The sequence below is a fragment of the Channa argus genome, chromosome 14 (genome assembly GCF_033026475.1).
Source record: "Channa argus isolate prfri chromosome 14, Channa argus male v1.0, whole genome shotgun sequence".
NCBI classification, from domain to species: domain Eukaryota; kingdom Metazoa; phylum Chordata; class Actinopteri; order Anabantiformes; family Channidae; genus Channa; species Channa argus.
In genome coordinates this window covers 23,719,985-23,746,391 of record NC_090210.1, presented here as the reverse complement: position 1 = coordinate 23,746,391, position 26,407 = coordinate 23,719,985, and the positions used below count along the sequence as shown (strand labels likewise).

General features: G+C 42.6%; 1 protein-coding gene across 16 annotated transcripts in view; it reads right to left on the bottom strand.

Moving 5' to 3' along the window:
• pard3ab (par-3 family cell polarity regulator alpha, b) overlaps positions 1-26,407 on the bottom strand; it is a 206,147-nt gene that overhangs the window by 64,300 nt on the left and 115,440 nt on the right. For 11 of the 16 annotated variants that reach the window (XR_010916452.1, XR_010916451.1, XM_067528707.1 and 8 more), the window contains 8 exons: positions 24,924-25,112; positions 24,214-24,396; positions 20,712-20,862; positions 14,416-14,602; positions 12,850-13,001; positions 11,502-11,546; positions 2,994-3,224; positions 1,345-1,588 (listed from right to left, as the gene is read on the bottom strand). Coding sequence is in view for 14 of the 16 variants with exons in the window: in XM_067528707.1 (XP_067384808.1) it covers positions 1,345-1,588; positions 2,994-3,224; positions 11,502-11,546; positions 12,850-13,001; positions 14,416-14,602; positions 20,712-20,862; positions 24,214-24,396; positions 24,924-25,112 (1,382 nt within the window). In the remaining 2 variants the exon portion in view is untranslated. The remainder of the gene's footprint in view (positions 1-1,344; positions 1,589-2,993; positions 3,225-11,501; positions 11,547-12,849; positions 13,002-14,415; positions 14,603-20,711; positions 20,863-24,213; positions 24,397-24,923; positions 25,113-26,407) is intronic. The other 5 variants (XM_067528698.1, XM_067528704.1, XM_067528700.1 and 2 more) reach the window with 3 other exon arrangements.

The window sequence follows — 26,407 nt, the reverse complement described above, 5'->3', positions numbered from 1 at the left end:
GGGAGGATGTGTGTGTGTGTGTGTGTGTGGATTGGATTTAAAAATACTGCATGTGCTTGCATGCAGTTTGTGCTCTTCAGTGAATTCTCCCACATCTGCACCAATACAAAGCGCATCTCTGTGTACTGTATGTGTGTGTTCCCGACTAATTATTCCAGCGTGTGAACGGGTGTGAATGAGTTTTCAGTATTTGTCCTCGTGCGTGTGCTATTCACCACCTCACTGTGTGCTTTTGTGTGTTCCAGCCACGAGCATCTCTGCTTCTCCAGACCCACGTTTGATGCAGAGGCTCAAGCTGAGATTCAGACCAGGGTTAAATTAGGTGAAGTACAGAAAGTAAGCATGGTCTCCTTCACCTGTCAAAATGTTCTGTGGGACCATTGATCTTCATCATCAACATTCCAGTGCAAAAATAAACGTGAAATTGGTTTGACAACAAACTAAATCTAAAAAAACAGCCTGTAAGTGAATCCGGAGGTTATGTTGTCAATGTTGCCATTTCCACAGTCCAGAATAAACCTCTACACCTCAGCGGGTCCAAGATAAGTTTGATCTGTGTGCGTTTCGACAGCTCACTGTTGATACCACCTTCCAGCTCACTTGATCCCTTTCAATTTTCATCAACTCGCCGCCTCCAACAAACTGTTTTTAACACTCCTCACACCCAGTCTTCCTTCCCTTTCTTTCTCGTTCTCCCACTTTTCAGACCTCATTACCGGCCTCTCTCAGACAACAGCCACTTTGTTCCCTTCCCTGTCACTGCCACTCCGGCTAATATAATATATGGCTGTATTACGGACGGCCCCAGAGGAATCCCAAGCAAACAAGGGGAAGCAGGGCAGATCAGATGACCTGGACACCAGTGATAATGGGGAGAGAGAAAGAGGAGGAACTGTAGAGACGACGCACTAATAGGATGCGTTGGTGCAAGTGTTTCTGCAAGTTTCTCGTCATGAGGGATTTGTTTGACAGGTGAAATGCTGGAGGCTGCAGAGAAAGAATTATTAACAAGAAGATGAACCACAGAGGTTAAGTTGTCTGAGAGTCTAATTAAGGTTTCCTCAAGCTATTTAGTGTTGTGGTTGCATAGCTCAGGTCTGTCATTTGTCTCTCTTGCAGAATAATCATTTACGCCTGACATAAGTGCAGCAACATGGACTTGTAGTCTGTGCAGTCCCCAAAGTAATGGTACATTTTGACTGTGTATGCTAAATGTTGATTTCGCACATGCAGGCATATCTTCATAACTGTGATAAAAGCAACATACGTAAACGTTAATGACAACTCGACTTGTCTGCAGTTCATTTTAACATCCTTAGATTCACTCTCAGTGTAACGGTTTACCTGAACATGTCCCCGAGTCCCTTCAGCATCCCCTTTTTGGCTTTCCCCTTGTCTTTCTCCTTCCCTCCCTCCTGCTTCTTCTTCTCCTTGCCTCCTCCCTTGTCTTTGTCTTTCTTTTTGTCCTCTTTGGTGCGACTGTTGCCGTTGACCAGGGCCTTTTCTGTGCCGGACAGAGGGGTCTGGTCGGCCACCGTGGACACGGAGTCTCTCCCGGATCGCGAACTCTCCTCGGTGTCCTCCTCCACTGGACAAAGGGAAAGACAACATAGAAAAGGGGGACACAGAAGAAAGATGGGGGAGAGTGCAGAACACGTTCTTTTTAACCAAGAGGCGCTTGCATGAAGCCAAATAAAGTTTAACAGCTACTACAACTGATTGAAGGGCTCTTCGAAAATACATTATGATAAAACAACATAGTTTTGTATTCGTGGAAAAGATAAGAGTGGATGACTCGTGGCACAAATTCAGTTAAAAAGTATCCGATTACTTGGGCTCTAAAATGGATGCAAAGATGTCAACATTTACATAAACATTCATCATTTTACTAAACATCTGCATTAAAACAACTAGACAGGAAGTGGGACCCTGTTCAGGTTCTGGTTAAGAGCAAGAAGCCGCTCTCAACTAGACTGGACACAGAAATGGACATACACGTGGGTACATGAGACAAAATGGGGAAGAGGACAACCAGCTCATCTGGAGGTTTTGGCTGGATGATGGTCACTTTGTGGCTTATTTCCAGGTATGGGTCAGGACAGTCTGGCAACCTGCTGTCAATCATAGGGCCTCTCAATCGCTCTGACTGGATAATGGATTGGATATTGTACTGATGATAATAGGACAGACAGAGGTCACAGTGGACTCAACCTTTGACCAATCTAATCAGTTCATCCATGAACCCAAGTGGACATTTGTGTCAGATGTAATGAAACATCCTGTAGAAGTTCCTGGGATATTGTATTGAGGTGAATTAGACAGACAGCAGACCCAGTGGACCTTTGACCGCCAAAATCTAATCAGTTTATCCTTGTTAACAAGTGGAGAATTGAGCCAGATTTGAAAAAATAAAAACAAATAAATTCCCTCAAATCCTTCCTGAGAAACCATCTTTTCAAATATGTGACGTATGCATGTGAAATCACAGTCTAACGTGGACTGTTTGATAAATTGTGTTTTGCATTAAGAGTCTCATTGTCTTTGTTTGAGTTAAGTTGGATCCAGCTGATGGTTACATCCTGAGTCAGCCAAATGCCATTGCCACAAGCTGTGATGAAATAGGCTGCCAGACATTGCACATTAGTCAGAATGCAGTCACCCCCGTGCAAACGTATGGAAGCCACATCAGGGTTTTAGGTGCTGACATGTCATCAGTTTCAATTATGATCCTAGTTAGGAATTCTCTTTGCTGTGTTAGTCGTTTAGTAGCCCATAATGCACTTTCACTCAGGTCATAAATGGATAATTTCACATTTCAGACATGCTCTAGGAGTTACAGGGAGACACAGGTCGAAGAGGCTTCCTTAACGACACCGACAGGAATCCCAGAACGCCTGGGCCGTGATGACCTTAAACCTGTGATTTTTTTTTTCCCCCAGACAGAGGACAGCATCATTAAACACCAGGTAAATATGAAACACCGGATATCTTACATGTTTCCATGCCTTCATCCTCTTCTTCCATGGCAGCCGGTCGATCGTAGGATTTGTCTATGGCTGCTCTGAAGCTCTCGTTGCAACCACGCCCCCTGATAATACGGGGGCGCGGCCTGTGGAAAGGGACGTCCCCATTGAGCGTCACCTCGGCAACAGCTGTCTGGAGGCTCTCGAGAGAGCTGGACTTCTTTAAGCCTAGTGATGGTCCCACGTCCTTTGTGGAAGAACCTGACAGGAGGGTACAGAAACATGCAATGTAGGAAAATAAAGAATGTTCCTACATCATAACTTAACTACTAGTTTGTGTAGGAGACAAGGCCCAGAACATACAGTGCCTTCCATAAATATTGATTTTGTCACATTACAGCCACAAAAGTAAATGTATTTTACTGGGATTTTATGTGACAGACCGACACAAAGTGGTAAATAATTGTGAAGTGAAAGAAAAATTATAAATGGTTTTCAAACTTTTTTACAACAATAGTGTGACTTGCATTTGTGTTCAGCTCGCTGAGTCAATACCTTGTAAAACCACCTTTTGCTGCAATTACAGCTGCAAATCTTTTGGGGTTTGTCTCTACCAGCTTTACACATCTAGAGAGTGAAACTTTCTTCTTTGGAAAACAGCTCAAAGTCAGTCAGATTAGATGGAGAGCGTCTGTGAACAGCACTTTCTTAGTCTTCTCAATTGGATTTAGGTCTGGACTTTGACTGGGTCATTCTAACACATGAATATGCTTTGACCTAAACTGTTCCTTTGTAGCTCTGGCTGTATGTTTAGGGTTGTTGTCCTGCTGGAAGATGAACCTCCTCCCCAGTCTGAACAGGTTTTCTTCTAAAATTGTCCTGTATTTGGCTCCATCCATCTTCCCATCAACTCTGAGCAGCTTCCCTGTCCCTGCTGAAGAAAATCATCCCCACAACATGATGCTGCCACCACCATGTTTCACGGTGGGATGGTGTGTTCAGGGTGATGTGCAGTGTTAGGTTTCAGACACACATAATGTTTTGCATTTAGGACAATTTTGGTCTCATCTGACCAGAGCACCTTCTTCCACATGTTTGCTGTGTCCCCCACATGGCTTTTGGGGACTTTTTATGTCTTTCTTCCAACAATGGTTTTCTTCTTCCCACATCTTCCATAAAGACCAGATTTGTGGAGTGCACAACTAAAAGTTGTGGACAGATTCTTCAGCTCTCTGTAGCTTCTCCAGCTTTTCATGGGCCTCTTGGCTGCTTCTTTGATTAATGCTACCTGTCAGTCTAGGTGGACGGCCATGTCTTGGTAGGTTTGCAGTTGGGCCACTCTCTTTCCATTTTAGATAACTGTACAGAGCTCCATGAGATTGGGATATTTTTTTTATAACAGAGCCCTTTAAACTCCACAACTTTATCCCTGACCTCTCTGCTGTGTTCCTTGGACGTCATGATGCTGTTTGTTCACTAATGTTCTATAACAAACCTCTTTGGGCTTCACAGAACAGCTGGATTTAAACTGAGGTTAAATTACAAACAGGTGGACTCTAGTTACTAATTAGGTGACTTCTAAAGACAATTGGTTCCACTACTGGTATCAGAGTAAAGGGGCTGAATACAAATGCACGTCACACTTTTCAGATAGTTATTTGTAAAAACTTTGGAAAATCATTTATAATTGTCTGGTCTGTCACATAAAATCCCAATAAAATACATTTATGTTTGAGTTTGTAATGTGACCAAACCTGAAAAAATTCAAAGGGTATGACTAGTATTTGCAAGGCACTGCATGTCCCCAACAAGTCTGCACATCCTTAACTGTGGAACACAGGTAAAAGGACTTGAGGTACTGCATGCACTGCTCTCACTTACATACCACCCAGGTGTTACCCATATGTAACACTAAACACCTTCCCTATCATAGGTTTTAGTACAATAACCAGTAATAAAATCTGTTGAAAATCCATATGTACCTAATGCCTTTCCCTGAAATTATAGCAGTGTAAAAATAATCAAGGATGATGCAGTGCAAGAGAAACAACTTTACCAAGGAAGTTCTAGTCCAAGATGACTTAGCAGAATGATGTAAGATGATGGATTGAGAGGATGAGAGATGATACAGCACAAAAACTAAGCAAAGTGACACGTCACAAAAAGCCACTTCCTGCCAACTTCAAATGACCAACAATTAAAGCCAAGTGTGACCTTAGAGTCTTCCTCATGTTCATGATCGTTCATGAGTGTCAGGGTAAATTATAAAATAATCTTTTCCACCATGCAGCGTAATTGCATGCAGCACTTCACCAATCAGGCCTGTATGGTAGAGTGGCCAGACAGAAACCACCCCTCAGTAAAAGGCACATGACAGCATCATGTTGTGGGGGTGTTTTTCAGCGCCAGGAACGGGGAGACTAGTCAGGATCAAGGGAAAGATGATTGAACATCTCTGGAGAGATCTGAATATGATCTGATGGAGCTTTACACATACTGCAAAGAAGAATGGGATGAACTATCCAAAATAAGTTGTGCTAAGCTTGTAGCATCAAACTCAAAAAGACTTGAGGCAGTAATTGGTGCTAAAGCTGATTGAACAGGTATTGAGCAAAGGCATGTGATTATTATTTTTTTTTTATTCTTAATAAATTTGCAAAGATTTCAAGCAAACTTCTTTCACTTTGTCATTATATCCTATTGTTTGTAGTATTGAGAGAAAAATTATGAATTTAGTCCCTTTTGGAATAAAGCTGTAACATAACAAAATGTGTAAAAAGTTAAGCACTGAATACTCTCTGGATGCCCTGTAAGTGTTTCCAAAACCCTATGGGTTTGTGTTGCCATATACTGTTTATTGGGGGCGTTTTGAGGCCATGTAATACACGAGGGACAAGCTGGAGCTAGATGAGGTGAAACTTTAATCACCAAAATTATTTCATTCAAGTTTTGTTATAGACCAAAGTCGACTAGATGCCTGAAGATGACTTCATAAGGCAGCTACTGATAAAGAGGCCGTTCTTGGTAGAACATCTCTGCTCAGTGAGTCTATAAGAAACACATCAACAAGCCGGGGCTCCGAGGATAATAAGCCACTCTGACAGTAACACACAAATACCCAAACCCTGATGCTGTTTGTTTGACCAAGCAGGAAACTGATCGATCGTGTGTTTTTGTGTGCGCACGTGAGAGACACATTCCTCCAGACTGACTACAAATTTCATTACAGGATGTAGCTCTGAATGAAAATAACCATCAGCAAAATAGGAGAAACATGACAGTTTAATTAAACTAAGATTACTGGTGGAGCGGTGCAGGCACATGGCACCTTTCACGGGCTTTAGACCGTGTACACTGGGAAATAAATGTGTGAAGATAAGCTGAGGAGGTAGATGGGAAAAGTCCTAATCTCTTGGGTGGTGTCAATTTAGAGCTACTGCAGCGGGAGGCTGCAAAATATACAAGGACTGACAAATTAGCATGTGGTGTCATCAGGGAGGAGAGTGAATGGAAGAGATGGAGATGGCGATGGCGAGGGAGGAGGTGACAAATGGAGGAGCAGTCCAAATACTGCATGGGGGCTCAAACGTGTATCAATTCCTATCTGGAAATAGTCCACAATGAAGCACCATCAGCTGAAAGCCACAGTGATGGTGGCATCATGTATTCTATACTGGCCAAATTGCAAATTGCAAAAAGCACGGCACGCTCGGCTGTCCTGAAACAAAGGAAAGGGTCCATGACATCAACTAGGGCAAATATATTGAAATGTATTCACATGACCTGCCAAAGCTGTGCAATTGTTTCAAATAACCGGGCTGCAAAAAGGCTTTTCTGCAAAGTGTCTTGTTTACGGAGACACTGGAGAAGAAGAAAAAAACAGAAATTGAAAATTGAATACATGTAGAGTGAACAAGCTAGTGGGCTGGCGGCCTCCCATTTATTCTCATCAGCCTGTCCTGTCCTCTTAACGTCTCGCAGAGAGCCGGGCTGATAGGCTTTTCACGCTGTACACCCACTTTATTTAAAGGCTTTGCCCAGTGCCATTCACTACAGTCACACTTGAGCGAGCGTCTTAAAGGAGGATAATTTACACTGTGCTGGAGATCTGACAAATGGCATTTAGATAAAACATGAAAAGCAGTTTGCTTTTCTCTTTAAAAGACTTGACTTTCAAATAACCTGGCAACAAGGGGTATTGCCTGGACATAAGGTGGACTTTGTGTGGGCCCATTTGTCTATGTTTGATTTTTTATGGGAACTAATCATACGTGGCAACACAGGTCACTGAATATTTCAAACCTGGCAACCGGCTTTTCAGTTCTGCCCAATCTGCTGAGTGTTTGGACAGAGCGACAATCCTCTTCTTGAGGATTTACAAAATGAAGCTCGATGCCAAATACATTACAAGTTATGTGTTAAATTAATTGATTTTGACCTAGTTAATGTTATTCGGAGAAAATGGCCTGAAGTGTTAACCAAGACTTACAGCCGTGTACCACATGAATGCCATCAAGTTGGCCAATGTTTTCATTTGAGGAATATATTTTAGCACGTTTATTTTGGTAAAAATCTGTGGGTTTCTGTTATGATGATCCCTAACTGGAGGTCAAAATAATTTGGAGGACAAATTCGAACCCAGGCCATGTTTCGCGCTTTCCAAAACGAATCTAAATGAGCTTGGAATGTGAACTTTAGAGGAATTTGACCTTCACACAGCCGTGTTTTAGGTTTCACAAATGTTGGAAAAAGTCTCAGTGCAACACCAACAGTCCAGTATTGTCCTCCATCACTGAAGTGTCCATGGCTTACATGTGGCAGAGGCCTGTTTCAATAAACATCTCCGCTTATCACAGCACAGGAGACATGTCCCATCTCCCAGAGCTGTCGGTTTTTGGTTGCAGCAGGCTGGTTGTGTGTGTTGGATTTGGTAAATGAGCCATGGATCATTTATACTTAGTGATGAGAAGAGATTTCTTACAAAAGAAAAAGGTGGTAATGCAACACCAGGGGCCCACAAAGTGAAAATAAACTCCAGGCCTCTAAAAAAAAGCAGGAAATCTATTAGTCGAGAACTTCAGAAAAACTTTCTGAAGAGAAAAGATTCTAAGCTTTGGACACTTTTGTTCTCGTAACATTCACACTAGAATCTCGAAGAATCGGCAAGTTTGGTGAGATACTTTCAAAATACAATTCAAAAAGACCAAGCTGCCTTGTTATAGATAAACCGATGGTGCCTGATGAAACCTGTTGGTTTTCTGAGATTATAAGCACAAACACCAGTTTCCTTTAAGATACCAGTTCGTGTGTATGGAAACAGAAACCACATGTTACTGTCCCAGTACTGCGACACAGTTAATCAATTCATTGATTGACAGAGGATTAATCAACAAATTAGCTTGATTAATCACAAATGATTTCTTTTAAATCACTTAGCAAATATCGATGCTTGATTGTGTAGTTTCTAGTTTCTCTAAGGTGAGATTCTGCAGATGTTCCCTCTGTTCTCTGTCATTATAGAACCATGGAAGCCCTTTGAGGACCCCAAACAATCCCCCTGTAATTTTTCCTCACTGAACACTTTCACTCTTCTGACAGTTAGACTGTAGCGACTGTAGCTGTTTAAACGAATGGTATCCAGTTGTCATACAGTGGTTAGTTGTGAGGGCAGCTGTGATGCACTGTTTAACCCTTTATGGGAGGTTTACTAGGGCACATAGCTGTTATTGCCCATATGAGTAACCACAGCAGACGTATATCTATATCTATATCTATAAATGGTCTGGTAAATGGTCTACACTAATATAGTGTTTCTACTTTATTGGAACCCAAAGCGCTTTGCACTGCTTCTCATTCACCCATTTGCACTCACAATCACACAGCATCACACACCAATGGGGGAGCTGCTAAGCCATCTATAGTTATGCTAAGCCATCTATAGTTATGCTATGCCATCTATATCTCTAACATGACCACAATACAGTAGCTCTGCCATGAATTCTACTCTTACAAGGTCGCAGAGGTGCTAATTCTACTCTCTGTTTATTACTGAGGTCAAAGTGGGTAGTGGAGTTGCACTGGAGGTGCATTATAAGAGGTGGTTCTAATGTTTTGGCCAACCTATTTAAAATGAATGAGGTGAACTTTAGAACCACGTCTTAGTACCTGCGAGTGCATTTCTCTGTATATTCTTATATTTCTATAGATTGATGCACAGACTAGCAGTGTATGGTTTCATCATAGATGATGATGATGTTAAGTTGGTGTGGCATGCTAACTTGTTAACACCCTCTGGTCATTATCAGCTGACTCTTCTGCTGGAACCAGTTAGTGACAAACGCAACAAGCTCCTCCTTGCTGAAAACATTCCTCTCTCCACAAAAGCATCAAAACACTAATCAAAGCATCAGTTTGTGCTTTTCCAGAACACACATTTAAATCTGCTTTTCACACTTTCCCTGTTCGGTCTTCGCACTTCCGTCATCAAGTGAGAGTTCACAGCCATGCCCACAAATTACTGTAACCTCCCCTAAGAGACCCCCCCCCCCCCCCCCAACCAACCTTAAAAGCGTTCTGTCTTAAAAGCTCCGTCTCTTTCTCTTCTCTACTTGTCTTCCTCAGGTGGATCTATCTCTCGTGTCCATGCCACTGATTTTAGAAGCAGGCCTTCACTTTGGTTGCGGCGACAGTGAAAACGCACAAGACCGGACAATGATGGATGACTTGCTGTCAGCTTGCTGCCTCAACCAAGGACACGGTGCTTTTCACCATTCTCCATCTCCTCACACACAATTAGTGATATAGTTGCATCTGAAGCCAAAGGTAGGAAATCAAATCAGCAGTCACCCCACTGCTTTCACTCCCATGTTCAACTGCGACCTTTAAACTGCACCGAGAACTACAAGTCTTCACCTTGCACACTTACAAATTTGTCTCACAAGAGCAAGAACACCACCAAACACAGAGGAAGGCTACACATATGCATAAAGAGTGGAAACCTAATCTGCAAAAAAGCTGCTGAATTTATACTTGCAGATCAATACGTGTAATTTAATGTGTGTCGTTGTTGTTGCCCTGCACCGGTTCTGAATCGATTCGTTGCACAAAGCCACAGAAACAGCTTGTAGTTCATTTATAGTTCTTGGAAAATGCTTCCCAAAAGGTTTTATACGGTGCTGGTAAGTAAACCACATCATGCAAAGAGTAAATGAAGAACATATGGACTGTAAATATGCTCTAGATCTGTGAAGATACGTTTGACTTGAACCAGAGCAGGTCAAATTAGTTTTAATCAAACTGACAAAGCGGGTGACGCACAGTTGAAAGTTTGTTTCTGCACCAATTTTAAAATATAATAATTCTATCGGTACAACAACAGACTGATCTCGTATTCACCTAGTTTTCAATACCTTCATTAAATCTCATTGACTAATTGATCTGCTGCTCTTTTGATCACCAACTTCCGAGCGCAGGTGTTTCACATTAGTTCATAGAGCAAAGCATTTCGTTGAGCATTTAATCTGCATGTTTCAGATCCACGTGAGGTAATGTTTCCAAATTGGCATTTGTTTGACAATCTGCAGTAATGTATATGGTGGTTAGAGAGTACTCTTTATTAACTGGATGGCTTTTGTAAACCCAAGATAAGGTATATTTAAGGTATCAGTGGAACACTGGAGGGATGCAACACAAACCACTTTGCTGATTTCATTTTTTTTAAAAACTCGGTTCTAGTTATCGGTTTCTAGTTATGTATTAATTGCAATTGGTGCTATTTCGCTAATGTTTCAATCAGTGATTTGGATAAGTCATAACCAAAAATCCAGTTCATAGAGCAAAACCCTTCTAGTGCTTTTAATCTGCAGGAAGTTTAGCGTGTCACTGAAAGTAGCTAAAAGATGAATGAAAGTAGAAATAATTGATAATAATGAGTGAAAGAAAAATAAAAGTATGTTAAAAAGTGACTCACAGTAGCAGAATTTAGTCTGTAAACTTGATCTATTAAATATATTTTTATTATTGCCACAATTTAACATATGCCATGTTCGCACAATGCTCTTGTGATTACCTGGAGTCAAAAGGTGAAGCTAGTTCAAGATTGTATGATAACTCCAATATAAATTTCACAATTATTGAAAATAATACCTGCATTTGTGAGGATTTCTGCACAGGTGTTGCTCAAAGCTAAAACCTTTTTCCTTGTTCTTGGGTTTTTAATCTGCAGCAAGTTTAGAGTTTTACCGACAATAACTGATGGACAGAAACATCCGGGATGGAAGCAAAGTAGAAATAAATAGTGTAAGAGAAGTATATTTGTGTGTAAAAGCAGAGCAGCAGAGATGAATAACGTTTGCAACCATGTCAGCTATTAAACATCGTTTTAAAATGGGCATTTACTGACATTTTAATATTTAGTTTATTATATGGAGCAATGAACTTACACCTCTCAGCTCAGGCTGTAAAAATGCACATTACGAACAAAAAGCGATGAAGGCTAAGTTTAGTTTTTCCTCTACCTTTCAATGCACCGGTCCTTACCTGTGTTGGTCTCGAGACGAGGGGTGAGGTTAATCTCGTCGGCTACTGTTACGGAAAGAGGGGGGAGAGGTACAAACATGTATGGGTCAGTTAGTGCTAATGACATTCCACATGCAGCATCCAGGTAGTGCTGCAAAACATCACAAAACGCTTCATCTCAATTAGGATCGGACGCCATGCAAGAGAAGGAGCTGGGGGTGGGGGTTGGGGTGAAAAGAGGGTTTGAGGGTAGCAATCAGACTTGTTGTGATATCAACACGGCACAGAGCGGCAATCTCGTCAGGAAGATTAGATATGATTATAGAGAGTGCGAGCAGAGAGACTGTTGCAGCCAAAGCAATCAGCAACTGTTCGAAGCCATTTCAAGGTGAATCAACAAAGTGAGGTTCTTGACTTTGGCAAGAGATGCGGAGTCTGTTTTCATACAAAGTGGCAAAGAGGTGGAATACATTTAAACATCAGGAACAGGTTTGAAATGAGGAGCGTGCAGGAATATGAGCTCAAGGTTACATGAAATCAGATTCTTCAAGGCTTCACTTAAGCGTCACCTTGGTTCACTGATTTTGTCTAGTGACTCTATAGAAATATGTACAGAAGACATACACGCTGCTGCTTGAGCCAACGTGCCTCATATTCAAAGTTTGTTAGGGGGACAAGAGAAGTGGATTTCACCATTTGGCCCAGGAGTTTGTCATACCTGGATTTATAATATGTGAAATCACCCAGGAAATAGTGTTTTTACTGAATGGCATCAATAAGTACTGACACGATGGAGAAATATACCACAAACGTCTCAGATTGACAAATCAGCAGGCTATGGAAGGACGAAAATTAATAAACATCACATGGTAACCTCTTATAGCTGATATGGATATGTATGCCATGTGTTTGCACGGTTTTGATTCATGACAAATATAATAAACAAAACAAAAGTAACCGTACTTGGTCAATAGAACACTGCATCCATCTAATTTGTGGGAATCTGAATCCCTCGTATGCTTTTGGAGGCTTTTGCAGTATTATTTAACACAAATTTTCAAACCTATGAGAAAAATCGAGTTTCCCAACAAGTATGAATTCTTCATTGATGATGTGTTTGGTGCTTCTTATCATGGTGTATGTAACTTTAATCCTTAGAGGCACTGAACCTTTGCCTCTAATGTGTAGAGTAAAATATGAAGTGCTTTCATATTAACAATATGGAAATTATATGACTTTATGTCACTGATAAACCTGATGGAGGTTTGAGCATTTTATCTCAGTTCTGGCTCTTGGACAACATGTCCCATCCACCTAAAAACAAATAACCCAGATTTTGGAGCAATCGTGGAGCTTTTAAAAGTTGTACCTAGATCCATGCTCTTGGACTTGCGCGTTTTGATGATCTCCAGCTGTGCAGCATCTGCAAACTGCTTGGTCCGTTTCTCTGACATGCTCTGGCGTCCGAAACCTTCCCTCTGGAAAGCCGTGTCCGGATTATTGTCATCAGGACTCTGGGAGCTGGATGGAGAACGTGAAGGAAATTACAATTAGAAAGATAAAGTTTATTGATCCCACAGGAAGAAACATATGAGTTACAGCAGGAATAGAAAGGACAGAAAGCAGACGAGTGCTACAGAACATGGCTGAATGAAGGATGAGCACGTAACAACCAAAACCAGAAACTTTAAACAGAGAGTGTGTTTACATGGACTTAAGTAACCGTGTTGTCGACTTTCTCGAGAAAGCTGACGACAGTAAAGCTGGTATCTGAAATCAGGGTGGGGATTAGAGAAACCTGGTTTCCCCAGGTATATTTCACACATGTGCATATCAAAACGCAACAGTCTGGATGAATGAAATGGGGTGATGTGGCCTTATTTTTAAAACACAGTCTGTCTAAAGTGTATCCATTCTCTTCCTCTGACCCAGAGTCAGGTCAGCCGTCCAGCTCCTCTGGCACCGTTCATAATTCCCAGGAAAGGTTACATTTATAATCTCCAACAAATTCTGGGTCTACCGCAAGGTCTCCTACCAGCTGGGTGCGCCAGGAAGACCTCGGTGGGAGGCATCCGGGAGCAATTCTCATAAGATGTCCGACCAGCTCAACTAGCTCCTTCAAGGCACACATTATTGCTAAGGCTGAGCCCGACCACCCTCCAGGGCCAGACTAAGTGTGATTCACAGATCCCCTGATGATATGCAATTCAGGAACGCGGTACCCCTGAAATATGAAGACCAGGGCACCTTTCTGGAGCCATATCTGGAAGGGGACCAAACTAGTAAGCGTCTGGTGCCCTGGTCGGGCAGAGTCCGAAGAAAAATCATGGAGCCACCACCCTGTGGGCCCACCACCTGATAGTAATTAGGGTCGGGTGTGATGCAAGGTCGGGAGTGTATCTGGACTAAGCCCAGGTTTCGTAAGCAAAGTCTGCGTAAAGCCTGACAGAAAATCATTTTGCCGGGACACAAGTCAGAAAGCAGCGTTTTCTTTCACTATACGGTAAAAACCCGTGAGCCAGGAGAAGTCAGCGTACTCTGCTGCTGCAATCTATATGTGGATTTCTAGTAACCAGAATACCAGAGAAAGCTGATTTCTCCGAGTACCCTGGTTACTTAATTGCCGTCAGGGAGTCCTCATCAGAACAGGGGTCCTTCACACCAGGCTGAGATGCCAGTGAGAGCTGCTTAGTCAGAGGGCAATCAAGAGAAAGAACCCCCTTAGTACAGAAACAGCAACAGAGGACACTATGACCTTGTGCAAAAAATAAGACAAATGTATTTTATTTTTGTGCTTGTGTACTTTGCACACAACTCAAGGGAGTTAAGTGTTGCAGGAACAACACACAACACATGTGGTTCCCCAGGTAAGACACATTGTGTTTGACAAGGTGAAGGGTATCTGAAGAAAAAAGACAACTCAAGTTTTGCCCACCTGTCATTCTGAATGGGCAGCTCTTTAGCCCACGACGGCATCATGTCAGCAGTGAAGCCCACATCGTCGTGGGAGCTGGAAGAGGACTGGTCAGAGAGGTGGGGAGGGAGAAGCGGTGGCCGATCATCTTCTATGATCACAGTGTCGTCCTGCGGCATGTTGACAGTGGGTGAGAGCTGATAGTTACCTGGAGGAGAGAAGATGTATATTTTTAACCTTTGCTTTCACTCAGTCTCCCAAATTGAGTTATTCTTCCTTTGACGTAGGAGCTGTCACACACACATATATGCAGAAATATCAAAAGGTTAAAGTAAAGACCAGCACAACAATCAGAGAGGAAGAAATTCAGAGTCATGGAAGAGCAGGAGCTTCCGTTGACCAGAAGGCTGGTGATGTTTCATTATGGCCAAAAGATGCAACTGTCCCTGTTTGTATGGAGCTAGAGGTGGGAGGCGATAAGCTTAGCATAAAGCAACGAGGCCTACGTAAACCTTTCGCTCAGTATAAAGGCTGGGATTCCAAATGACTAAACTGTCTTGCCTTAAATATGTCTTAAATCTGTCTATTCAGCATCTGTGTCCCCTGTGTTTCCTGGCAACCTAATAGTGATGTGACCCTGGGAAATCACTGCTTCCAGCTGTGTGCTGAAAAATAGAGCTTGCTTACGTGGAGCTAGAGGGCATTCGCATCCATGTTGCTTGTACACGTTAGCAATAATAATAATGACAAATTAATTCTGTTTGGTATTTGAGTGATGCCTGACCTCTTCTCTAAGTGGACACAACTGTACGAGTTCCAAACTTTCAGGATTTGCCTGAAAGGATTAAGATTTAAATAAATTAGACTGTTGTGTGGCTAAATATTGCTCATTTCATTTCCGACGGGTAAACTGGAAAAATCACGACACCAAAACCCTTCGGTGGTTTTTAGTTACTAGGTTTTCTGCAAAACGGGCAGTAAATGGTTATCAATGCGTATCCAGCATGTGATCGCAGCGACTGTTTAAAGGGGCCAAAATACAAAAAGAAAGAAAGAAACGAACGCACGCAGGGTTACTTTTCATCCGCAAAACATATTTTTAAGTTTAAAGGCGGAGTGAAACTGCTCCTGGCTAATCAGCTTACACCAAGTGGAGTTTGGCAGCAGGCACAATGGTGTTTCCTATGTCAGAACACTATGATTAATTCAAGCTGTGCTCTCGCAAATAAAGATAAAAACTTCCCTGTGCTGAGGCAAAAAGAAATTAAAAAAAATTCCCCTTTCTCTGCCTGTGAAAAGCAAGGCTTAAAAAGTCCTATTGATAGGCAGTGCGTGACTTTGTGTTTAATCTATATTTTGAAATTGGGAGCGGGGGGCTGCTCGGTATAAACAGAAGAGCAGTTTCTAAGCCTCATAAAAAGCCTTGTGTACTGCGTTTGTCTTCAGAAAGCATTTGGGCTTTAGAAGCAGAGACCTGGAGGTCTGAGCCAGGCCTGCAGTTTGTTTCTCATAACGGAGCCCCGAGGGGGGGGGGGGGGGGGGGGCTCAATGCGTAACTGGGTACCGCTGCTTCCAGTCAGTGTGGGTGAATGACCTGATGTAAATGGAGCTGAATGAAAAAGGAAAGGGGGGCCGGAGGGGTGTGAAAGTGTGTGTATGCATGTGGAAAGGTAGTTTAATCGGTCATCAGTCACTGCTCTTTGTCACACTGCTTTAAATGATTAAGATACAAAGTGACCTTTTATTCAATTAAAGCCGTTATTACTTTGTATTTTTGGGGTTTAAAAAAAAAAAAAAATACCACAATAATGTAGCTCGTGCCATCAAGTGTCAGTGTAACAGTGGTACAAAGTTTGATTCAGCTGCTGATTGACAATTCACCAAAAAAATGATAGTTTCAGTTTGTGCCCAAGAATAATGTCCATCATCCTACATCACTTATTAGTCTACTGTCTTAAGTTTGTTGGACTGGACGGGAAAAAGTGTGAGTTCACGTTCTTCACCTGCTCAGACCTTCACTGCATTAAGTACATCTGTTACATTGTGTGTGCTTGGGCTTCTGTCAGCCCCTCCTGCTGGGTGTGTTTATTATTCGCAGTGAATCTGGGAGTCCGGGTGAGTCCTCGAGCACAGCATGGCCACTTCTCTCACTCTCAGACCACACACACACACACCAATGCGTGCACTCACACAACCACTTAATCCCATTTCCCTAAGCAGTCCAATGCGCAACACTGAGAATCCCATCAATGTCACAGTTTGAATCACTGCCGCACAATCAACTGGCAGCTACTGAGTAGAAAACCAATGAATCTGTCAACTCTCTAGCTTGGTAAAAAAGCCTCTTTTGTTTTAGTGCCAGCACCCGAGGGCAGCAATCCACCAGCAACAATAGTGCTGCCATGTGGAGGGAGCAGCATCACCTGAGAATAAAACCAATAAACACACGTTATTCTTCCCAGTGGCTGTAATAATTTGTGACTGAGCTGCACAGGAACAATAGGTGGCATTTTATTTGAGATTCTCTGGGAAATGATTACATCCTTTGTGCAAAACTACTAAGCACTTGGGGGCAAAGGGGGACACTAACTAGCCGTGGGGGGGGGGGGGGGGGGGGGGGGCAATTTTCTGGATGAAAATGGAGATAGCAAGTAATGAGAACAACCCGGGCAAAAGAGATGCAGAAGTGTCCCCCCCCGCTTTTTTTTTTCCAGTTGTTGTCTTAGTCTATTTGCATAATTAGTAAGGAGGTTATTGCCAGGGATGCTGGGCCTTGAAAGCTATTGGCCTGAAGGAATAATTAGGTCGCTCTCTTATCCCTGGCATCTTCAGATTGCAGAAAGCCAGCGAATGATCTAAGAGGGTGCACGGGCCAAAACACAAGCTGCTATGTTCTGAATGGGAATGATGTTGTCTTCTAAGAAAGCCTAATGCATGATTTATGTTTAGTGGCAACCTGACGAAGAGAGAACAGGCTCACAGGCTAGGAGCGCACACACACACACTTTCATTTAGTCTAAGGAGGTTTGCTGAGCATGCACAGCTCTGCTTCATATTCACACACGGTCACATCTGGGAGCTGCCAAGTGCAGCTCCATCTTCCAGATTTGCCTTCTGAACAGCAGCGCAGCGCCGGCTGAAAGCAGACCAGAATACTTTCCAGACCTCTCCATGGTATTCAAGGCAGTCCTGGCACAACTGCTACGTGCGAATTGCCACGTTCATGTTAATGCAAAGAGAGAAAATGCATGTGGCAACTTGTCCATTTGCCACATTATTGTCAACCCAAAATGACACAAGTTGAAAGTTACTGACCCTAGTGTGTCATCAAAAAGTCTGATCCAAAACAGTGGCTGAGCTTCGTCTTAACACTACACGCAACACTCCAGTTTTAACTAGGGTATGTAGCCATGCAGGCAGCGCTGGATTTCATTTCTCTGAGATTTCTTTGTCCCCCTAATACAGAAAGATTTAAAAACAAATCGAACAAATGCTCACTGCATAAAAAAACCCACCGTACTAAAATTGGAGACAATTTCCCCCATAGAAACAGTAATCTGCCCCGACACACACACACACACACACGCTCAACAAATCCCAGTGAATTCTGTATAATGTTGCAATTTTGTCACCGCAACTTTTCTGCAAATTTGTCCCTCAGTGCTGTACCGTCCCTGAACGCCTCACAGCAGAGCTGCTGATGAGAGCTTGGTAAAGCTATGTGATGCCGCTTGCTTAAAGTAAAACATATCCATAAAGACGATGATAGAGCCACGAACAACAAGAGAAGGAAAACGATTTCTGGAATATTGTATATAGTTTAAGGACGTCAGGGAGCAGCTGCTGATATGTAAGAAACGGTCACAACTTCCAGGAAAGGTGGGACATCTGCACCCTCAAACCAAAGGTCGTGTTTACCCACATTCAGGAAGTTTGCAACAGTAAAGGACGGAAAATGATAAAGAAAACGCTAAATTTATCATGGAACGTGTGTTATTTATCCGAAATACTTAGATGCGACTTAAACACTAATACAAACGCAGGTAATCCAGTGCTTATTTGAACTGGCCGATACTTAACTACACTATCAAAATGATATCTGATACTGTTATACAGATTGGAGAAAATATCTGTCGTTTTTAAATTCAGGGACACGTTTCTAATCCTTTGCTTGTTAATGTAAGTGCGTTTTTAAGAAGGGTGCATGCTGAGGAAAGCATCAAGCCGAATCTAGCAGCTTAAACCCTGAGCCTGCTGACCTCCATCCTCTGCTGCTTATAGCCCACAGTGACAAATGAAACCGTTCACATGAGGCTTTAACGCTTTCCCGCCTGAAATCATCTAAAAGCAAAGAGACCAATGTGATTTTTCCTGATTGAGAAGCCACCTTGACGAATATTTTCCCTAAATTACCAGGAAAAAAAAAAATCCCTGTGCTGATTAGGTGTTTAATAAGCAGGAGACCTCATCATTTCAGTGCATGAACTGACCAGTGTGAAGAGAAGCCATAGAAAGGCACACGGCAGAGAGGGAGTCGGGACTGTCACCTTGTGTTCTTGTAATCCTCAGAGTGTGAGGGATGGATGCCTCTGACAGCACTCAGGTGAGCACCTTTTGTATAATCCCTCTTATTCTTGAGGTGGCTGATAATGATGATGTATCACTCCAACACTTAATCTTATTTAGGTGAAGATTGAGGGCAAAAGGTCCAATATGAATAACAACTTCATATTTCACTTGTCGCATTTTCTTTTCTCCCTTCTCAATCTGACCAGTTAACTGTGGTTTAAGTCATCCTTCAAGTCGGTCTGTTAGAGGTCTCCATGGGGACCTGAAACACACCTCAACCTGATGTGCATCAATTCATTTTCACAATCCACATGAGACCCGAGAACAGCCAGACCCGTTCCAAGTAGACCAGAATATATTAAGACCCAAGTCTCCAATAGATGGTTAATAATAATAATCTGCTGCTATGTCTGCGGGTAAGCTGGCATCCATCACCTGTCGTGGAGAAAAGAGGCTCATGACGGAGTGTTTCAGGAATAAGTTGGGGCTGTTTTTAGCCATGTTGACCTCTCTTTGCCTCTTTAATGTCAAAGCACAGCAGGTACAACATATGCTTAGGTCCATTCTGATTCAATCAGACATGGTATATATTGACTCAAACACCAAGGACCCACTGCAGTAAAACTGAACCCAAACTGAGTGACAAATCTAAAGGCACCAATACTTTTATTTTATGTATCCATCCCTGGCTCTTACAAGAATCGGATGATTTCCTCTTTTGGAATAATTGTTGCATTAACTAAACACATATAACACAATAAACACAATATTGAAAATGCTGAAGGAAACACTAGATTGGAAATATCCCATAATGTTTATTAGTTTGAAATGTGAAAAAAAACTGGCTCCATCTTCACCTACAAACACGTCGTCACTCATCACTCTGATTCTTTTTGTTTACACTAACAACTAGTGTCAACGTTGGCCAATTTGCAATTTGTTAAGGAAACAGAGTTCACGCTGTGATATTACGGTGCATTGATTAATACGGCAGAGTTAGAAGGAGCTAATTAAAAAACACACTATACGTCGGTGCGTCTTCTTCTTTCAGGTCCTCTTCTTAACTTATATATGAGGTATCTGTGCATCTTCCTTCATGGACTAGCTCGCAATAATTCAATGCAAGTGGCTAAAGGGTTTCTTTGGCTCTTCACATGGACTCACATGAAGACACGAGCGAGCCGAACACTTTCACCATCTGGTCTACAGGAGAGCTTTTTTTTGTCGTTTGTAAAAACATTATGCAACTACACCCTCTGTCCATCAATCATTCTTAGCAGATGTGGTCACAGCTGTCACACAGGGACACAAATATGCCTGTTTATTTAAACACAAATTCACTTCCAAACCAAGTAGTTGGAGCAATAACCGATATATTTAGGAAGAGAAACACACACAAACACACATTTGTAGACAGAGAATGTGCAAAACACACACACACACACACACACACAAACACAGAAATCAATCACGTATTGATGCAGAGCATATGCAAAAACAAATTGATGAGGGACCTTTTTTCCCCATCTTTCTCTCTCTTTCCCCTGACATTTCCAGCAGGTCAGGTCATCGAATCCACAAAGAAAACACAAACTTGCAGGAGGGAAATGCTGCACTGCACATGCTGCTCTCGTATCCTGACACTTAACCATGTGTGGATGGTGAGAATAATACTCAGCACTAATACCAGAATCAGACTAAAGCTTAATCTGGGCGGTAACAGTATGAACTAGAGGAGCACATCTTACCTATTGTGCGTGGTATCATGCCCTTTCTTGGCATCAGGTTGTCATCAAGGCCCTCGAGCCCACCATATAGTGAGTGGGAGATTCGACGCTCGTGGTCATCCAGAGAGGTGTTGAGGGTTTGCTGGGGTCCCAGTGGGCTCCCTGGTGTCTCCTGATTAAAGACAGTGTTGCTATTAGAACAATTACCATACTTTTGTTGAGTACTGTGGTGGGAAAGTTTTACCATCTTAGACTAGTTTAACCATTTGTAAAATGCTTTGAGAAACAATAAAGAATAAACGGAGCTTTGTATTCAACTAGGAAGCCATGAATTATTGTGCTGCACTTCTTGTCACAGTTGCAACAAGACGCAAAGACAAAGTTAGAGCCAAACTAGCACTAAGTCCAAGTCTCAAAACGGGACTGAAAGGAAGAAGCCCATGTTAACATTTGCTAAATACTTATGGATGGACAAAAGACAACTATCCATGCAAATGCCAGCTGTCTAATAGCCAAGATAAATGAGCATGGATTTCCAATAGGTTGCTAAGCCGTAGGTTCTTAGCCAGCCAGCGTTCTCCCTCAGGGGAAGCTTGGTTTTCTAGCATCTTCACTTTCCCCTCAGGACCAATGATGACACTTTCTTGTTTGCTGGACAAATAGGCCATTTGTTGGCCCTGTCACCCATAAAAACATGAGTGTGTGCGTGTGCCCACACTGTTTGTCCATTGGATCGTTGACCATATTGATCTGCTATAGTTTCTGCATTTATCGCTGAAGGTGACGATTGCTCTTGCCATAAAGACCACCATCATAGGCGGCATCGCATAACGAGCGATAACACTATCGCACTCGAGTCAATACTGGAGCCAAATTACCCCACTCAATTCGATTTTGGGAGAAGGTCTTTGCCCAACGATCCTTTGCACACACTGAAGGGTTTGGGGTGCTGCAATAACCACTGCCGAATGGATTTTGATGGAAACAAACTGAGACAAACAGACACGAACGCAAACAGACCGAGGGGCTGGTGTTCAGACCCCCGTTAGATTAGAAACGGTTTCATTTCCAACCCCAAGCACAAATGAGCTTTCTTCAGTGTTGCGGGATCAATAAATTAGGCAAAAGTATCAATAACACAGTGGTGCTTTAGTGAAATGAGCTTAAAGTTCATTGTGTTGCATTTAAATGTTGTAATCAGCTGCTTATAGATGGATTAGCGGACGGGCCCAGGGGAGCAGACAAATAACTGATATTTTGTCCCTTCTGGTTTTTAATTAAATACACTGTGTATATAATGCTGTGACACTGCATCATAAAGGATTTCGAAGAAAAGTAATGATACTAGCATCAACGCTCCAATTAAATACTTGCGTTTAAACAACTGCCTCCCTTATGTGAGGAGCTATTACAACACAAATGTGCCTGGCACTGTAACGCGTGTGATGAAAGGATCCGATAAGAAAAGTCGAATGTTAAAATCTAGCATCAGAAAAAATAAATCACATTTCTTAAGATCCCATCCTGCATCTCTCGCACTGCAGGTGAAAAAAAAAAAAATCAAGGCATTTCCTGCACAAATGAAAGATCTTAAATGACACTAAAGAGATCAACAAATCGTACACAGAAACAAGCTAATTTCAAAGGTCAACATACGGCGCTGTGACCTGTGGTGCGCAGCTGCTGTGGACTTTAAATGAGATAGTTAATGAATTGGTCGGCTCGGGGGCCGAGGGTGAAACGCCTCAGTGATGGCTGAGGGGATTGGCCACACTGACAAATCGCACTGCAGCCCATTGCATATTCTATTCTGATAATTGAGCTCCGAGATGCCAACGCTCTGGTTTCTATGGGGATGGAGGGAGGAATGGCAGCGGCCCGGCTGGTGATTTATGCAACAACAAACATCGGGATTGATTTGAATTTGGCTGTCAGGGGACGGAGACGTGGGGAGGAAAGTAAATACAGGATTATTTGATCCCATATGTCAGAAAACGTCAAAAGTATCGATCGCTTCCATCCTAGAGTAATTAGGTAATATTTGATTTTAACTAATATTTGATGGACAGGTGGTTGTGGGGTATTAACACTCTATAGTCATTGGAAATCAGCTTTGAGCAGCGTGTTCACATGCAAAGAAGTAATGCGGTTACTGTTTATCCAGAGATACATGTGTATTGATGGCACAGAAATCCGTGTGAGCTAACAGAAACCTCAGAAAATCCAGTTTCTCTAATCCCTACGTCCAATATCGTAACCAGGCTTCGTCTCTACACGACAGCTAAACAATCAAGTCACTGAAAAAAAAGCCCATTTTTACCGGGTTACATAAGCACATGGAAGCACTCTCTGAGTGAGAGTGTATGAAATCGTTGTTTTCCTTCTCTCATGGTGCCTTGGACACTATTTCTTACAAATAGCCAAACACTTGGACAGCCTCAGGCCATGCCTCAAGCTCTGCATGTGAAGCAGAGATTGATGGGACTCACAGAGCCGGAGTTTTATTCATCCACTATGCTCACCGTGAAGTCTCACTGCCTTGACATGTCCGCAGCACAGTGGAAGACACACACACACACACACGCACAGAGACACGCAATCCTTGAAAATAACTGCATACATGCATAAGCTGGATTTACAAAAACACAAGCCGTTCACGTACACCAGCCGTCAGAGCGACGTGTGCGTGCACACACACACACACACGCACACAGGGAGGCAGACAAACAACACAACACACACCTCCAGGCTTAGCCTCTGCTTTCAATTACCAGACGGGCCGAGGGGAAATCAAAAGTTTGACACACCAGGTTGGAAAAGGAGAGCAGGGAAGCCGGGCTGTGCCAGAGGCGTTCACAGGCACACAGACGTGTTGCACACAGCCTCAGCCGCAGCTTTCAAGCGACAGGCCAAGGTGTACAGAGAATGTAAAAACATGACATTGATGGGAAGGGAAAAAAAAAAAAGTTGTGTAGCTCAGTTCTCAGCCATGTTGTGTTTTTTTTTCCTTCCTCCAACTGCCTCCAGGGAGGTGAGTGTGTGTGTGGGAGGGGTTGGTGAACTACTTCCCTTTATTTCATGAAACCATTTACTGCTGCTCATAAGGGCTTTTTCCCAGCGGTTTGCTTTGAGTCGTCTTGTACTTTTCTCACAGAGAGGACCCTATTCAAGTGGTGCCTAATGACCCCGTGTCATGGTAGTGTTTTTATCACAGACACCAGTGTCAGATGAGTTCAATGTTCTGGCAGAAACTACAATAAAAAGCAGACTGTGCAGGGTGTCTGTGCAATCAGCTACAAAACCTCAGTGAGGGTTAATTATGAAGGTGAATCGTTACGTCTACAAATTTCCAGCTGATCTTATTCTATATTAATCAATATTCTGACAATTGTTTTATTCACCCACTTGATGTCTACTTCACGTTAAGGTGAAACTTGACCGTTGTGGCCTGTTGTTACGGCCATATAAACCTAGCTGTGAACACAACTGGCTCGGGCCATTAGTCATGGACTCCATCTTTCACCTTGCTGCGTACCGCATTTCTTTTGGCCACTCGTCTGGCCACAATGAGCTGGATCATCCCACGCTTGTTGCCCTCTGTTGACATGGACTTGCGCAGCGTCTCCATGGCATCTTGGTTGGTTTTGCCCAGCAGTGACTCCCCATTGACTGCAATCAACTGGTCGTTCACTCGGAGCCGCCCGTCCTGTCGGTTAATAAGAAATAACACAATAACGTAACAAAAACTGGATCTGTTGGCGTTTAATAACAGAAATGCCCACAAACCAAAAACATGCACGTGAAAAATGGCAAAAATTCTTATCTCCAACTTTACAATAACCTTTATCTAATCAGACAGTCTCCCTGTCAGAGTGCCGCCCAAGATGTGTTCTTCTATGTGCATTATCACGCTCTGTCAGCACAGCCTTGTTTGCACAGAAAACAATCAAGCTAAAAGACCTGTGAAATTGACTGCAGCAACAGAAAACGTGAAGCTTTGTGCACATAGATGTATCACAGATAGTGTTTTCTTTATAGCTGCTAAAGAACAGGAAAGTCATTTTCCTTTCCCACCACAGGAGGTTCACAGAAACGTGACTTGCAGCTGCTGTTTTGAAAAGTTAGTAAAATCAGATTTATTAAAACTTTAAAATGCACACAAATAAATACCACACATAAAAATAGTGCAGCTCACTAAGGGTCACGCTTCTGATGCGTGTATTAGTTACACACCTTGCAGGCTGCCCCTCCATTGATGATGGACTTGACAAAGATGCCCAGGTCAGCGTGGTTCTCCTTAGAGCGATTGCCTTTGACGCTGACACCCAAACCTGCTGAACCCGAGTCACTGAGGGGGATCTCGAAGGTCAGGAACTCTCTGGTCCCATCTGGAGTTAGTACCAACTCGTCCTCTTCCGTCTTCTGTAAGAAACCCAGACATTCCTGATCTTAATTGTATTGATTCTTTTAATTTTTTTTTTTTACTAAAATTCTCCCTAAGACTAGCAGTAGCTACAGCAGAAGTAAAGATGTTGCAATTTCCGGAAGCCCCAAAGGACACGTCTCACAGTTGATTACAGTTATACACTCGCAGAGTCTAATGCATATTTAATCACACAAAGTAAAAACATTGGTAGATTTATTCAAGCCTGAAGTGGCAACACAAAAGCCCTTTTAGCCCTGCAGTGTGCTCACCGTGGTGCTGTGGCTTAGCCAAAGGGCCAAAGTTGAAAGGACATTCATTTGGCCACTTGAGGTTAATGAAAAGTACTTGCATACAAATTGCAGCGGGGCAGATAGCAGAGAGGTACATGAGAGTGCAAGCTCATTAGCGGCATCAGATATGCCAGAGTTAAACAGACCAGCACTCCTTAAGTGTTAAATCAGGTACTTAGTAGAAGCAGGCAGGGCAGCACAATGTTCAGGTTCATCAGTATTAAAGTGTTTGGTTCTTAAATCCAAGTCAAAGCAAGGCCGCATGATAAAGATTTAACCTGTGGTAATGAAAAATGAATACCGAAGTCCCTAATCTGCATGTGAAACAGATTTACCCTCCGTTTGTTTGTTTCTGGTGTGTGGGCCTCATCTTCCACATAGTAGGAATTACAGTTGACACCGCAGCCACCTCCACAAATCAGACTTGGTACAAAACATTAACTTGTTTCGGCCCCGACGATCACAATGAATGAATTAGCAGTGAAACCCCTGGAGCAGGGCTGAAGTACAAACCGCCCCCCCCCGGTGCTTTTGACTGATGACATTGGTGTTTAACTGGACACGTCTATGTCCATCATGCACCTCCAGCTGTTTCACAGTAAAAGCTGTGTCCACGTCCAGAAACGGCGTAAGTCACCACTTTGCCAGGAATAAAAAACTAAGCACTGCTTCAAACAGGTTTTCTATTTAAATGATATTTTTGAGTGCATAATGCCATTTATGATGGTCCGATCTGGTGTTACTGTGAAACTTTAAATAATTTAATACGTTAAATCTTTCATCATAATGAATGCAGACTATAATTTTGAAATCATCTGGATCAAAAAGGCCACAGAGGTTGTTCACTCAATGAAACCCATTTAAACACCAGTTGAAACTACATTTCCCGTCACGTTAATCCCAAGCACACACACAAACATCCCCTCTGACAGTCAGTCACAGAATCGCTCTGTCGAGGATATTTCAGCCGCTCAACATCTAAGAGAAAACGTCTCTTTAAA